Raw genomic sequence first — 13,261 nt, 5'->3', positions numbered from 1 at the left:
GGCCACTGTATATAGTCTCACCCTGTAAATAAATTCACTTACCTTTACTTCCGTCTCCGTGTTTTGGTCTTGGTTTCGCTCTTCTGGACAGTACCTCCCGAGTTATGACATCACCACTAGCAAAGGTGGTTTGTTTTTCTGTCTCCGCCTTTGGGGAAAAACTGAGGTACCTACCAAACCATGATTTATGCATACTGTAACACCCATACCAAACACAAAAAATATCCCTTCTTACACAACACCTCACGTCATACTGTTTGTACAATTCATGGTCCATCATTTCCTCAACCTGACAGTTTGAATTATCGCCACCTTTTGGACTGGGGTGGGAAACTACAAACCTGGAAGTCATAGTAGACACCACAACAATATGAATACATGTACGTGTGTGCCGGCATAGTCTCAGTGGCTTAGAAACCATGTGAAAGCATTCAAGCAGGGCCTGATGTGCCTCCACTGTGAACTGGCATTGCATGTGAAATCCTCTAAGTCTGCATCAGTGGAGGTCAGAGAGCCAAAACGCTGTGTGTCCCTTTAACCAACAACGTTGCTGTCACACAACTGCAATGTTGACTTGTTGTGAGTAAGCACACACTATTACAGGACTGAGCCACCTCTGCTGTGTGTGAACTAACAATGGTGAACAAAAGCTTCATACGGATGACTTTTTTATGCCAACAAGAGGCAAAATGTATGAAATGCTGTAGCTTCTGTCTTTGAAAGTTTGATATAAATGATGTATCTGTTAGTCTGACTTCTTTATATCAGTCAGCGATCGTGGAGTACATTTATTCCTCGTTAAACAAATAAATCTGAGTGGTTAAAGTAGTTTTATAAAGCCCTCCTGCTGCTCTATGTTATTTGCAAGCGTTAAATCTTGAAGCGGAATTTTTACTCAAGTTATCAATAATTCAAGCATCTAATCAGTCTCAGCTCAATTCAATTTATTCAGTTTGGTGCCAAATCAAACCAAAAGTCATCTCAGGGCACTACACGGAAAAAGTAAATAAGTTCAACTGAAGCCCAATTAAATAGAGTTCATTTTTACTCTAAGAGGCAGGACTTTCAATATTTGAACTACTTACGGTTTTGCAAACAACACTGTGTACACTATTAAGTTGCTTTTCTAATTTGTCGGCTGTCTTATTTTCAGTTTCTGTCTTTATTACAGGTTGTCAAAAATAACTACACTGCCACTAAAAGACTAACACAAAAACAGCTTGTGTATTTTGTTTTTTGTTTAAATGAACTTGTTAAATGAATTTAGATTGATAAAAAAAAAATACTGAAACTCGATTCCTGTAATAACACGACTTAGTCCTTAAAAATAAAGCAAACAAACAACAAAAAATCTCACTGAAACAAAATCAAATATTGGTTAAGAAGCAGATTCTTAAAAAATGGAGATTTCTACTTCTTTGAGGAGCTGAAACATGTGGGTTATAAACTAATTCCAATGCTGTCAACCCTCTCAATCGGGAGTTCTGTCTGAATTTGCAGGACATATTTTTCATTTTCAGTCAAAAAGTTTCTTTACCTGAGACGCTCAGGTAGACGGCGGGGCTTGTCACATTCTCTCCTGTCATCTCGTTCACCGCCTCCACATGGTAACGTCCTGCATCTGTTGCAGTGGTTGCCAGGACAACGAGCTGATTGTCCAAAGTGATCGCTCTGCAGGACACAAATAAGATACGCAGTCAACATGGGTTTAACAAAAAAAAAACAAAAACGTAACATCCCAAAGAAAAACATGCCTCTGTCCAACGCTGTTCCGCCTCTGACAAGAACAGTGCTCAAACTAAGACTCTGTCAAGAGAAGAGTATTTGTTACATGGATGATTCAGAATTCATAAGGGGCAAAGGAAACATTGAATACAAGCATCAGAAAGGAAGGAGGATTCAGAGAGCTTAAATAAAGCTCTCCTCCTGTCTCAGATTGATAGTTGGCTTGTTTCGTGTATCTTTTTTTGGATCTTTGGTTGTTCTTGTTTGCGTTTTGTCCTCTGTTCTTCCTTTTTTTTCAGTTTTTTTGCAGCGATCCATCCTTTTTTCCAATGTACAAATAGCAATTGATATGGCACAAACACGCACTGGACTGCTGCACAAACAGACACACTCACAAACGTACAAAATCTAAAATTGGTCCCACTTAGACTCACAGAGATAAACTCTCACTTATACAAGCTGATTCGAAGTGGCTGTTTCTTTTCAGGTAAGTATAACAGGAAGCGTACCTTCGGAGAGAGGCAGTGTGGGAGAGGCGGTACCGAGGAAAGCCGAGGTGGACGAAAACATAAATTTGTAGCGCTCAGATTTTCATGTTTTTGAACCAGTGTTTCTGACAACAGACGCCAGCAGGCAGGAACCACAGGATGTTTTAAGTGATGCTACTTGAGTTTTCAGCATGTAACTGAACGGCATACCCCTTCAATATTCTAACTGGAGAGCCTCACTGAAATAAAATCAATATGACCAAAGGGAGAATAAAGCCATATTAAATTGAGATGTCTGTCTTTTATTCTTATAGACTCTGTCTAAGTCTGTGCTTTCTACCACACAGATACTGCATGCTGTGTTCACACTAAAGAGCCCTGCGAGGCGTACTCTTTAAGCTACATAAAGTTAATATCATTAAACAGTGGACGATGGTTGCTTAAATAGATTTTTATGTAGAAAAGGTGTGCACTTGCATTTGCATAGACATTGTAATACAAGTCAGCACAGGGCCAACTGGCACAAAAAACTGAATTATTACCATACTACAACACAATAATATACCACAGATGGATTTTAATGTTTTTGGCAACACATTAAATCTTAAAATCATTAAATTAGTTCATTTAAATTAACAATGACATCTTGCATGTTGCCGTTTGACTCAGAGGATAAGATATTTGGCACCGCTTCTCCTCACATGCTCCAATATAAGAAGCCACTGTAACTGGCACAACAACGTGGAGCATAACTAGTGTGATTAAAAGCACACGTAGCTTAATTATAGCTGTGTCAATGCATCCGTGTGCAAAATGAAACATGACAGTCCTTTACCGTCTAACCGGAGACAAAGATACCATTAGGAAACAAATGAAGATGGGAACTGCTAAGTGAAGTATCCATGAAGAGCAGAGGAGAGGAAAGGACAAGAGAGAAGATGAGAGCCGCAAATAAGGTGAGGCTGCTCAATACCATTCCCACAAACACACGCTCACGCACACAGAGAATTCCTCAGGTCTCATTTTATTCTATGTGATTTCCCAGGAGAACGTCCACAAGAGCCAGAGTCTCAACCCCCTGCAATGACACTCTGTTTGTGAGAGTGTGCGCTCCCTCTTTGTGTGCATCTAACGTGTGTGCTTTCCATTACCTCCACCTGGCTAAAAACAGAGGCTTTCTCCTCTGTCCACCACTTTCCAAAGTGAAGGATGGATTCCGCATCTTTAATAAGGTCTGGAGCGCAATTTGAATATTTTAAGTTCATTAACTCCAGTGACCCACTGATAATATCACATCTGTTTTAGACATACCGTGCTGATTATTAGTGAAGACAAGCTCCCACTTTCCTACGGTGTCTGGGAGGTTCAAGAGAACCCAAACCAGCAAGTTAGTGTTCAAAACCGAAGGACCTCAGGTGGAGGCCTACATGTCTGCAGTAAGACCGACTCAGGCAGCATGTAGACATCTGAGTATTTATTCTTGTAGCATCGTTTTTGTTCAGTTAAACATGTTGGTTAAAGTAATTTCATATAAAATAGCTTGTTCTGACTGAGGCTGATTTTCTACCTAAAAGCAAAATACTTTTATATTAGAGGACCTTAATTTACTTGGAATTTCTTGGGGAGAAAAAAAAAAATCTTGATTTGATCCATGTAGCCGGTGGGTCTCATTCTTTAAGTGCTACAAACATGAGGCTTTTAAAGCAAGTGTGCAGTGGTATTAAGATTTAATATAAAATGATTCAACACGTGGCTCCTAACATTTAATTAAACTGGAATAAATGTCCTAGCTTTTAATTAAACACAAACTCAATTGTTAAACTCTGCATGATTCTCCAAGCTTACGTGTGTGTTTGTGTGCGCACACATGTACGAGACAGTTTTTCCCAAGGCAGAAGAAATTAAATACGGCGACCAAATTCTATTCAGTTCTCCTTCTGCATTCCTCCCTTTATCTCACACCCCTTTAAGAAAGGGGAAAAAAAACAACTTCTCTGACTCATTCCCTCAAATCCTATTTTCTATTCTCACTAGATTACTATCTGTACAATTCTCCAATTTTTTTCCCGATGCCTCTCCATCACTATCCTTCCTGCTTATTTCGTACAGCTGTCCTACCCTACCCTCTTCTCCCAAATGATTTCTCTGAACCAAAGCATCAAACCGAATTGGTCTTTCATTTGAGTGTCTGGCACCAAGTCTAAATAAACACTCATGAGTCTCCGCAACGCAACACTGACTGGTGAGCAAACACACACATGCACACGTCCGGCGTGAGCCAAAAGCTAATTAGCACACGCATGTCACAGGCCACAGGATGGGTGAGTTAGAATCTGTGTGAATGTGTTGTTTAATTTTTAAATCTGTGTAAATGTGTCCAACCAGGTCTGAGGATTGACTTTCTTGCCAGCAGTGCCCGCCCCGCCCCCGTCTGCTCTCCTCCTCTATCTCCGATAGGCAGAGTGCCACCTTCTTAAACCCAAACCACTCGGACACACAGAGGCTTAGGGTGCAGAAGTGCAGCCGCCAGGGCAGAAGGAGAGATCCTCTACTGTAAACACAGTCCAGACAGCAGGCTTTTTGGCAGCCTCATCTCTAAACCAAGAACCAGCCTGTCAGCCGCGCGTTACACAGCATACATGCACCTCGTCCACACACATAGACCATTCACTGAGCCCTGTAACCGTTGTAAGACGATGTTTACCTTGTTGTTAGTCAGTGGAAAAATGAATGCTTTCTTTGTGGAACATATTAATGGTTAGCATTTACAGGTTGAAGTGTGCTGAATGCTACATTATGTTAGTGTCTGTGGACTTGTGTAAATATTGCTTGAATGTCTTTTCAAGTTGGGTATTCTGTTATTAAAAACTTCACATTCAGTTGAGGTGTTCTGGATATGTTTTTTTTAAAGCATTCCTTTTCTCAGAATTGCCTGTCAGCTTGAGTTGCGGTGCTATGTTCTCTTTCCCGAAGTAATTGGTAACTATAAAACTCAGCTGCGGAGTGAGTGCTGGTCTGAATGCAAAAAGTGAGTGGAGAAGGCTTTCTGTAACACATTCATCAGTGTATGAGACAAAAGCTTTTATTTTAGGCTGGAGTTTTTCTTCATTCGCACAACTACGAACAAAGTTTGACACACACAGACCAGTAATGTAAACAGCTACAATCCTGCAGTAACAAGTTGTCCTCATTAGTGAAAGATTTGCTCTTATGTTTTCGAAACCAACCATAATCGTATATCTTTTTAGATTAATTTCCTCTGTGAATCTAAATTTAAGTATGGCCTCAACTTATTGTCTCAATACAGAAGTGAGTTTGATTATGTTTTTCTTGTAACTTTGTTGGACTCAAGGTGAGTTCGCTTAACTTAAAAGAACTGTGACTCACAATGAACACAGAGCTGGTAGTTGGATTCACACAGTGCCTGGCAGCCAATTTCCATTTGAGTAAATAAGGCACAAAGAGAAGCTGGAAGTGTTAGATAAAATAAAGTATTGAAAACTATATTAATGTAACAGGAGAGAGTGAGACAGAATTAGAAATGATCCTGGCGGTGAAACAAAAAACAGGGAAGGAAATGAACTTTCCAACAACAGTTTTGCATAGTTGTGGAAAATATGACAGATCTTTCCTTGTAATGGGATTAAACGGTCTAACTGAGTTAAGACTAAGAACTGGACCTCTGCCAGGAGCTTTTGACATTATGTTGCCAGTAGCTTGACAGCGACTGCTTTAGTGATTTTCCATGCATAGTTTAACTGAACTTATTGTTAAGGCAGTGTGGACTTGGAGATATATATTTGCTGAACATTGTTTTATCCCCTCATTCAAATGCAATAGCTCAAAACAATCTGGTGGTGTTGCTGCGTCCACCAACTGCCAATAATTGGGATTTCTGCTGCAAGACCCATTAGGTTAGGCATCTGACCCCAGCTTGTTCTGCAACACTTGAAACATAAAATGTTTCAACCTGCTGCTGTTACACCTCTGAGGTAGTCACAGAGCTCAAAGGGTTTGTATGTGTAAGGGTCAGCTGGCATTGCTGCTCGAGGGTGTAATATAGTGAAAATAGGCGAGTTGAGACTTTGAATGTGAGACGCCTGACACACATTTTATTTGTAGTGTGCCATATCAATGCCGCTAAATTACCCACCATGTCTCCTGTGGTTCTACAGTGCCAGTTCGTTGTGTAATCACGCATCATCATGACATCGCAACTGGTCCAATGGGTGCATTTGTGAATGGCCAGGGGCAGCTTTAAAAAGTGCAGCCGTATCACTGAATGATTTTCTGAAAAGGCTTATTGAAGGCAAGTTCTTCATCTTCAAAATATAAAAACTGTCTTTATGGACTCAGCTTTGCACAAGTCAGGTTTAAAAATCTGAAGCGTTTATCACAAAGTCAGAAACACAGCTTTGTCTCCAGAACTAATTGATTCAGTTTTCTATACAATGTTGGCATTTTGCAAAGTCTCACAGTGTGAATAGTTTGTCTCATCTGAAATAAATAGAGCTTATAAGAATAATAATAATAATAATAAAAAACTACACTCATTTATTACATGTTCAGCTAACACAAACGGAAGAAAGTGTTCACACATTAGGAGCAGATTTGACAGAAAAAGGTCAGCGTTGCACTAAATTTTCTATGATTGAAGAGTGCTCCAAGGTTGTTCGAGTAAAAACAACTGCTGGACATACTGATTTCACTCAAGGTCAGGAGGAAAGGGTAGAAGTGCTCTGCTGGTGACATCATTCAACTTACTTCATGTGCTATTTTTCAGGGGCCACCGTAAGAACAGAAAATGTTCAGCTTTTCTGCGAATCACTTTAATCACGGAAGCCACACAGTTCCAAACAAAGACGTGCAACTACATCTTCTAGCTGTAATATTACTGCACTATAAACCAACCCCTTTGCATATTAAAATCAGAATTCTGTCCACACTTTAATTACTCAAAAATTATTTGGTAATGTCTTAGCTCTGGTTAATGAATGATGATGATTTTTCCATTCCAGCCTGCAAATAAGGCTGCACGAGAGGCCGATAAAGGAGGGGGAATGACGGAAAGAAAATAAAGCTAGTAAGAGGTTTTAACAGTAATGAACACAAATGTGTTTGTACGGATTTTAACAGCCCCTTTCCTGACTTAGAAAACGTTTTCCTACCTCGTGCCCTACACACTCTGCTGCTCTGTGACTTGTAATTAACGCTCTGCCTGAGTTACAGTCTTGCATCCTCAATCACCTTAACAATTTTTTCAAACGGTCAAACGGACGCAGAAGGGGAGAGCCTTCTGCGGTTGCTCGCTGGCTTGTCCAGATGCCACTGCCGCTAAGGTCTCATAAAAACACAAACACACGTGCACACAGGCTGAGAAAGAACATGCCCGTTTCTCACACACAACCATAACCGTTCTTTGGGCACACAAAGCCTATAGCACATCAGTTTGAAAATAATTGGTATGTGCATATGAGAGGGAGAGAGATCGGGTTAAAGAGGGCTGCTGGACAGACTGCGTTTGTTTAAGGTCCCCCGGTGTGTCCTGAGGGACAGGCAGGGAAAAGTGGAAAGGCAACCTCACAGGAAAGGAAAGCAAAGTGGGGCAAGGGTGAGATGGAGGCACGAATAGAGGACAGGAGAAAGGGATGAAGCTGGATGCTAAGTAAACAGAGTAGGGAGACTTTTTTATTTTTTCCACTTGCTGTTTATTCAGGTACAGAGCTCCATGAGTCACATCCTTTCTACCTCTGCTTTATGTCTGTCTGCATCATTCACACACACACACACTCACACACAGAACATTTTTTTAAAGGGAAAAACTGTTGTTTTCGATGATCCCACTGTTAGTTATTACAAGTTGTACAATAAAGCCAAGGTGAAACTTTTTTTTTTTTACACTGCACACATGATGAGGCTGAATAGATGGCAACCTTGTGTAAGTTAATGTCTGTGTGCGTTTGTGTTTGTGTGTGCAGCTGCACATTGTAGTCCCATTAGGTGGATGGATCTCTAGACGAACGTCTATTATCCTAATTAGCACTAATTATGTCTGCTTCCAATTAACCACACAACTGCTGGTGACTTCTTTCATTGTCTTTCCATCTAACTCTGTCTCTCTTGCTCAACCAATCCTCAGACACGGTCTCCTCTAACTGCTTACAAACAATAAGCAGCTGAAAGGAGAGCTGATGACCTCCACACTTCAGCATATAAATAAGTGCTCTCTAGTTCTGGTTCCATTACTATTTAACCAGAAATAAAAACTCCCAACCCTGTGACTTCTACTCTTATTTCCAACGTGCTTCCTCTGTCTTTTTATAGTTCGATGTTATTTAACACCTACTGTACACACAGTAGGCGGTACATGATCAGGACTTCATGGCTGAGTTTAAAAGGAGCTGACTGAACTCAGAATGTTGTCTTTTGTAATCACGAAAACTATTTTATGATTGTTCAACATTTACAGACGCATTTCTGCCATTTTTCTGTACGAAATTATTTTCTACTCATTCGGGGGGAGAAATGAATTTCAACCTGGGATAATAAATTGATAGCAACTTGATTAAAACGAAAAACGCTACAGTGCAAGCTTAAACAGATTCATGCAACTTAGCTCATAATAAAAATGGAAATAAGACTTTTTTTTTTTTTATTTCATGATGCATAAAATTTTTGTGAAGCCAGCTTCTTATTTCTGTCTCATGAAAGCAGCATTCCTTAAAGCAATTTATACCACCTGCTGTCTTGCGTGTAAGTTTTAAATAAAGACTTCAAGCAATTTGTTCGCACTGAAGAGGATGAATCTCAGCTACTACCAGATGTTAGCTCAGTAGCTGTAAAACTGACCAAGTCATAGACAATTTTGTGTTTGCTAAGGTTAATTAGCTGTGGCGACCACTTTAGTTGAGTTGACTCCAAATGTTAATAAATTTTAGACATACATTCAGTGATTACTTTATGATTTTATTAAAAGTTGTCCGAACAAATGAACACACGTACAAACAAACGTGATTGCATTCCTTTTGGGGCATTCCTTTCTGCTACAAAAGGAAAGCCGAAAATGGCAGATTCTTTACACATATATATAGTTGATATTGTACGTTAAAGTGATGTAAAAAAAAAAAAAGATAAGGTATTTATAGAACTATGGTGCTTTTTAAAATCGCAGTCATATATTGGCTTTGAAAGGCAGACTAATTGCTTCCAGGAGCTTTAAAGGTCAGTAGTAACAGTATTGAGTAAACAAGCTAAATAATCCTGTTTGATTATCAACACTAAAACATGCACACAGTAATAGCTTCTCTTGTAAACAACTTTTGTTTATAACGGATACACTTGTTACGAAGGTGACACAAAATCAATATTTACAAAAATAAAAAGATTCTGCTTGCAGGCAAAAACATTAAAATTTATATTATTCTGTATTAAACCAAATACTCATCTGAAGTGCCAGATCCACTGTTGGGTTCATTCAGTCAGTGAATGCATCACTCGCAGTGATCGCTTACTGATACAGCAACTGGGATTTCTGTCTGCTTTTTTTTAATATTACAGAACATTTTTGTACACAAACTTAGAAGAAAAGTCTGAAATTGAAACAACTCCACACAAAAGGCCAGGTCTGTGTCTTTCATGTGTGTATTTCCATCGTTACCAAATAATAACAACTCTGTCTAAACGCTCCTTTTCAACGTGAAGTCAAATATGTATTTAAGTTCACCACATGAGAAATCTACTGGAAAGGTACAAAAGGAGCACACATGAAAATTATTATGGTACCCTGTATGGGTCTTCACCAAAGAGATTCATGCAAACAAACAAAAAAAAAAGGTATAAAATTGCAGTAGGCCACCTGCTTGGTATAATTTTTATCCACATCCTTGGATTCAGCTCCAGCCATTTTGTATAAAGCAGCTCTTTTGGTGCCAGAAAATTGGCCTAAAAGTGCAAAATGGACAGCTGACATAAATGTTGAACACTGCTTTCGTGGAAGCACAAAATTAGAGGCCCTTGAGATTGTGAACATGTGTGAATTCACTCCTGAGCTTTAGAGTTTCTACAGGTGTGAGAGCATACGTACGCATTTCAGCTAAAGGTGATAACGATGAAATTAAAAACCTGTGGCACGACACGGCAGAGAGGAAAGAGAGGAACTGGATTTTGTACAATAAACAACAACAAAGAGCTAATTGCTTGAACAAAAGCAATAGACTCTGGGCCATTATTTTAAACATAATTGAGAAAGCTCCTCGGATGAGAAGCGAAACATCTTCAGCTACAGAATAGAAGTCCAGTTGTTTTTGTTTTTTAACTTTTTTTGAATTTTAAACATAATGAATATGTTTATCCCATGACATAACCTCCTGACTCATAAACCCCAAACTCCCAAGTGAAAGCATGAAAAAAAAAAAGAGGTTAGAGCACAGAAAGCAAGAGAATGATTTCCCGAGAGCAAGAAATTCAAAAATCAAACCTTTTTCTTCCTGTAAGAGACGTAAACCAGTGACCTTCTGTTTATCGATCCAGCTCCCTGATCTCAGGGATGTAATCGTTTGGCTCAGATATTAACCAGTCAATCAGTATTATGTTCTTTTCCTTCTGTTGTCCAGGGGATTTTTGGCTTAGCTTAGGAAATCTAAAGATATATTTTAAATACAGTGCAGAAACCAAACAATGGCTGAAGATAACCTCTGGAAAGAAAAGTGTTTAGAGGGGAAAAACTGTTCTTGCAACCTATTTGTAATTCCTTAATCTTTCTATTCACTTGTGCCTTTGTCTATTCTGTCCCTCCAGAGGTATTCATCTGGCAGCCTTTAACAGAGTGCCAAAACCAAACCATTGTGAGTCATTCCTCAGTGTGCAGTGGAGTCTTTTACTTCCTCACACTTATTCTCGCCTTCACTTTCACTCTCTCTGTTTTGTCAATAGGTTAAGAACTCTTTGTAGAGACAGATGAGTGTGTGAGTATATGTGTGTGTGTAGACAAAGTGTGTGGTCAATGATGGATGTGTGTGTGGCAGGTAATTAAAAGTGTGATTAGTGTATAATTAAAAGAGGCTTCTGTCTTTAGAATATTTAACGACTTTGGACAGAGGAGAGGCTAACGTACACACATGCAGACACACAAGAGCCGGCGCATGGGAGTGTGTTAGTTTGGGGGAGTAATGGGGAGAATAATGACTCCTGAGATGATATGAGATATAGACAAGGAGACACAAGTTGAGAAAAAGAGAAGAGTGAAGTTGGGGGGGGGGGGGGAGCCAGAAGGCAGCAGATCAGATATGGACGGAAGATAATGCACCTTTCAAAGATACAATCTAATGAATTAATCATCATCAGTGTGAGGCACATGAGCTGAACACACACACACACTTGTCTCTGTTTTCCTCTTTTCCATCTATCTCCTAATGATCAGCTCAGACGGAAGCAAAAGATTTCAGGCAGAGGGAAATAAATGAGCAAAGAAACATTAAAAGTCAGATCTCTCCGATCGACACACACATGCAGACAGTAAAACAGCGTCTGAAAGAATTAGAGCTTAATTTACGCTCGTGTCAAAACCAGACTGCAGTCCATGCTTATTTGCAGGTACATAATGGAATATTCCCTCTGCACTGTGACAGTGTCATCATAGCACAAACTTTCAAATGCATTTCAGCAGCTGTTTAGGCTTGTAATGCAGGCAGCTCTGACAAGCTGGGAAGTATCCCGAGCCACTGCTTTGAGCTAAATGATAAATTTAGAAAGGTTGATGTGCTCACAAAGACCGCACTAACCCGCTGATGCTCACCGTGTTTCATCTTTTGCATAGATTATAGTGTTTTTGCATCTTAATCATAACGTTTAATAAAACTGCAAACATTGATAAGGGCATTAGATTAAAATGACAAAGAAAACTTTTACCTGATACTTGAAACCAGCATTTCAACAGAGACATTTACGATCCCTGTTTGCCAGAAAGATGACTAAAAAAAAACAACTTTAATGCAGGTTGGTAGAAAGTTTGAGCATGTACAAAGATAAATCTGTTGCAGTTCTGGCTGACTTTAGCTAAAATAGCAAAGCTGGGATTTGAAGAGGATGTGCTCTGGATATGCCCTCATATATCAGTTTTTTTTCTTAAGAGGATATGACTGTGCACTCTAAAAATGATGCTATATTATTTATATTAATAAAAATACATTAAAGAGCCTGAGAAATGCTTTTACTTTTTACCAAAATTGCAACGTCTTATTACTCTACCAGAGAAAAAGTCAGAGAACTAATAAAGTTATTGTGTTTTATCTTTTTTGGGGGAGGGAAAAATAACCTTATTTAAAAGACTGGTGAATATTTGTATATCGGGCTCTATTCAAGTGATGTTCTGGCTATCAAAGGCTGAATATTAACAAAGTGAACAAATGAAAATTCATTTTATATGCTCTTTTGTATTTTAGAGCATCTTCTTTACAGGAGGTCAAAGGATTGGTGCGCAGGCAGTCCGCCCCAGAAAATATGTTTGCCACTGCTTTGAATACTGTACGCCGGTCCTTTGGATCAGCTTATTCTCAGTGAGCGTAGGGCAACATTCAGAATGATAAAGGTCATTTCTTAAAATAAATAAATAAATAAATAAACTCACCACAAAAGGCATACTGCATATAGTAACTACACTACAAGTAATTGTAGCTGTGCTTAAAATAAAATGCTGAAAATTCGAAATTATTTGCGTCCCGCAATAATATATTTGTTTTTATCTTTTTATTCACAAACAGATGTGAATAAATACTCTATTATTACAGTATAACAACTGTGAATTCAATAGAACAAAAAAAATGAGAATATTTTGGTTTGATTCAATTATTTTAAAGAGAAACAAAGACATAGCAGGTAACAATTACATAATGCAATAAAATCATTTGTTTCTTTCCCAAAGTTTAAGATTTTTCTGATTCGTCTCCTCCTTCCCATTGGTCCCATCCTGATTTCCTCCCTAATTTGAAGTGAGTGAGGCAGAGAAAACCTTTAAGTAGTAAGTAAGTAAGTAAGTAAGTCTCACTGGGTTG

General features: G+C 38.9%; 1 protein-coding gene across 3 annotated transcripts in view; it reads right to left on the bottom strand.

Moving 5' to 3' along the window:
- The window catches only part of LOC108230528 (protein sidekick-1), a 260,584-nt gene that overhangs the window by 130,887 nt on the left and 116,436 nt on the right, over positions 1 to 13,261 (bottom strand). For all 3 annotated transcript variants that reach the window (XM_037974788.1, XM_017406846.2, XM_017406872.2), the window contains exon 5: positions 1,538 to 1,671. In XM_037974788.1, coding sequence (XP_037830716.1) covers positions 1,538 to 1,671 — 134 coding nt within the window. The remainder of the gene's footprint in view (positions 1 to 1,537; positions 1,672 to 13,261) is intronic.

Source organism: Kryptolebias marmoratus, linkage group LG3 (assembly GCF_001649575.2).
Source record: "Kryptolebias marmoratus isolate JLee-2015 linkage group LG3, ASM164957v2, whole genome shotgun sequence".
Classification (NCBI taxonomy): domain Eukaryota; kingdom Metazoa; phylum Chordata; class Actinopteri; order Cyprinodontiformes; family Rivulidae; genus Kryptolebias; species Kryptolebias marmoratus.
The sequence above is the reverse complement of the archived record's forward strand: the minus strand, read 5'-3'. Positions and strand labels throughout refer to the sequence as shown.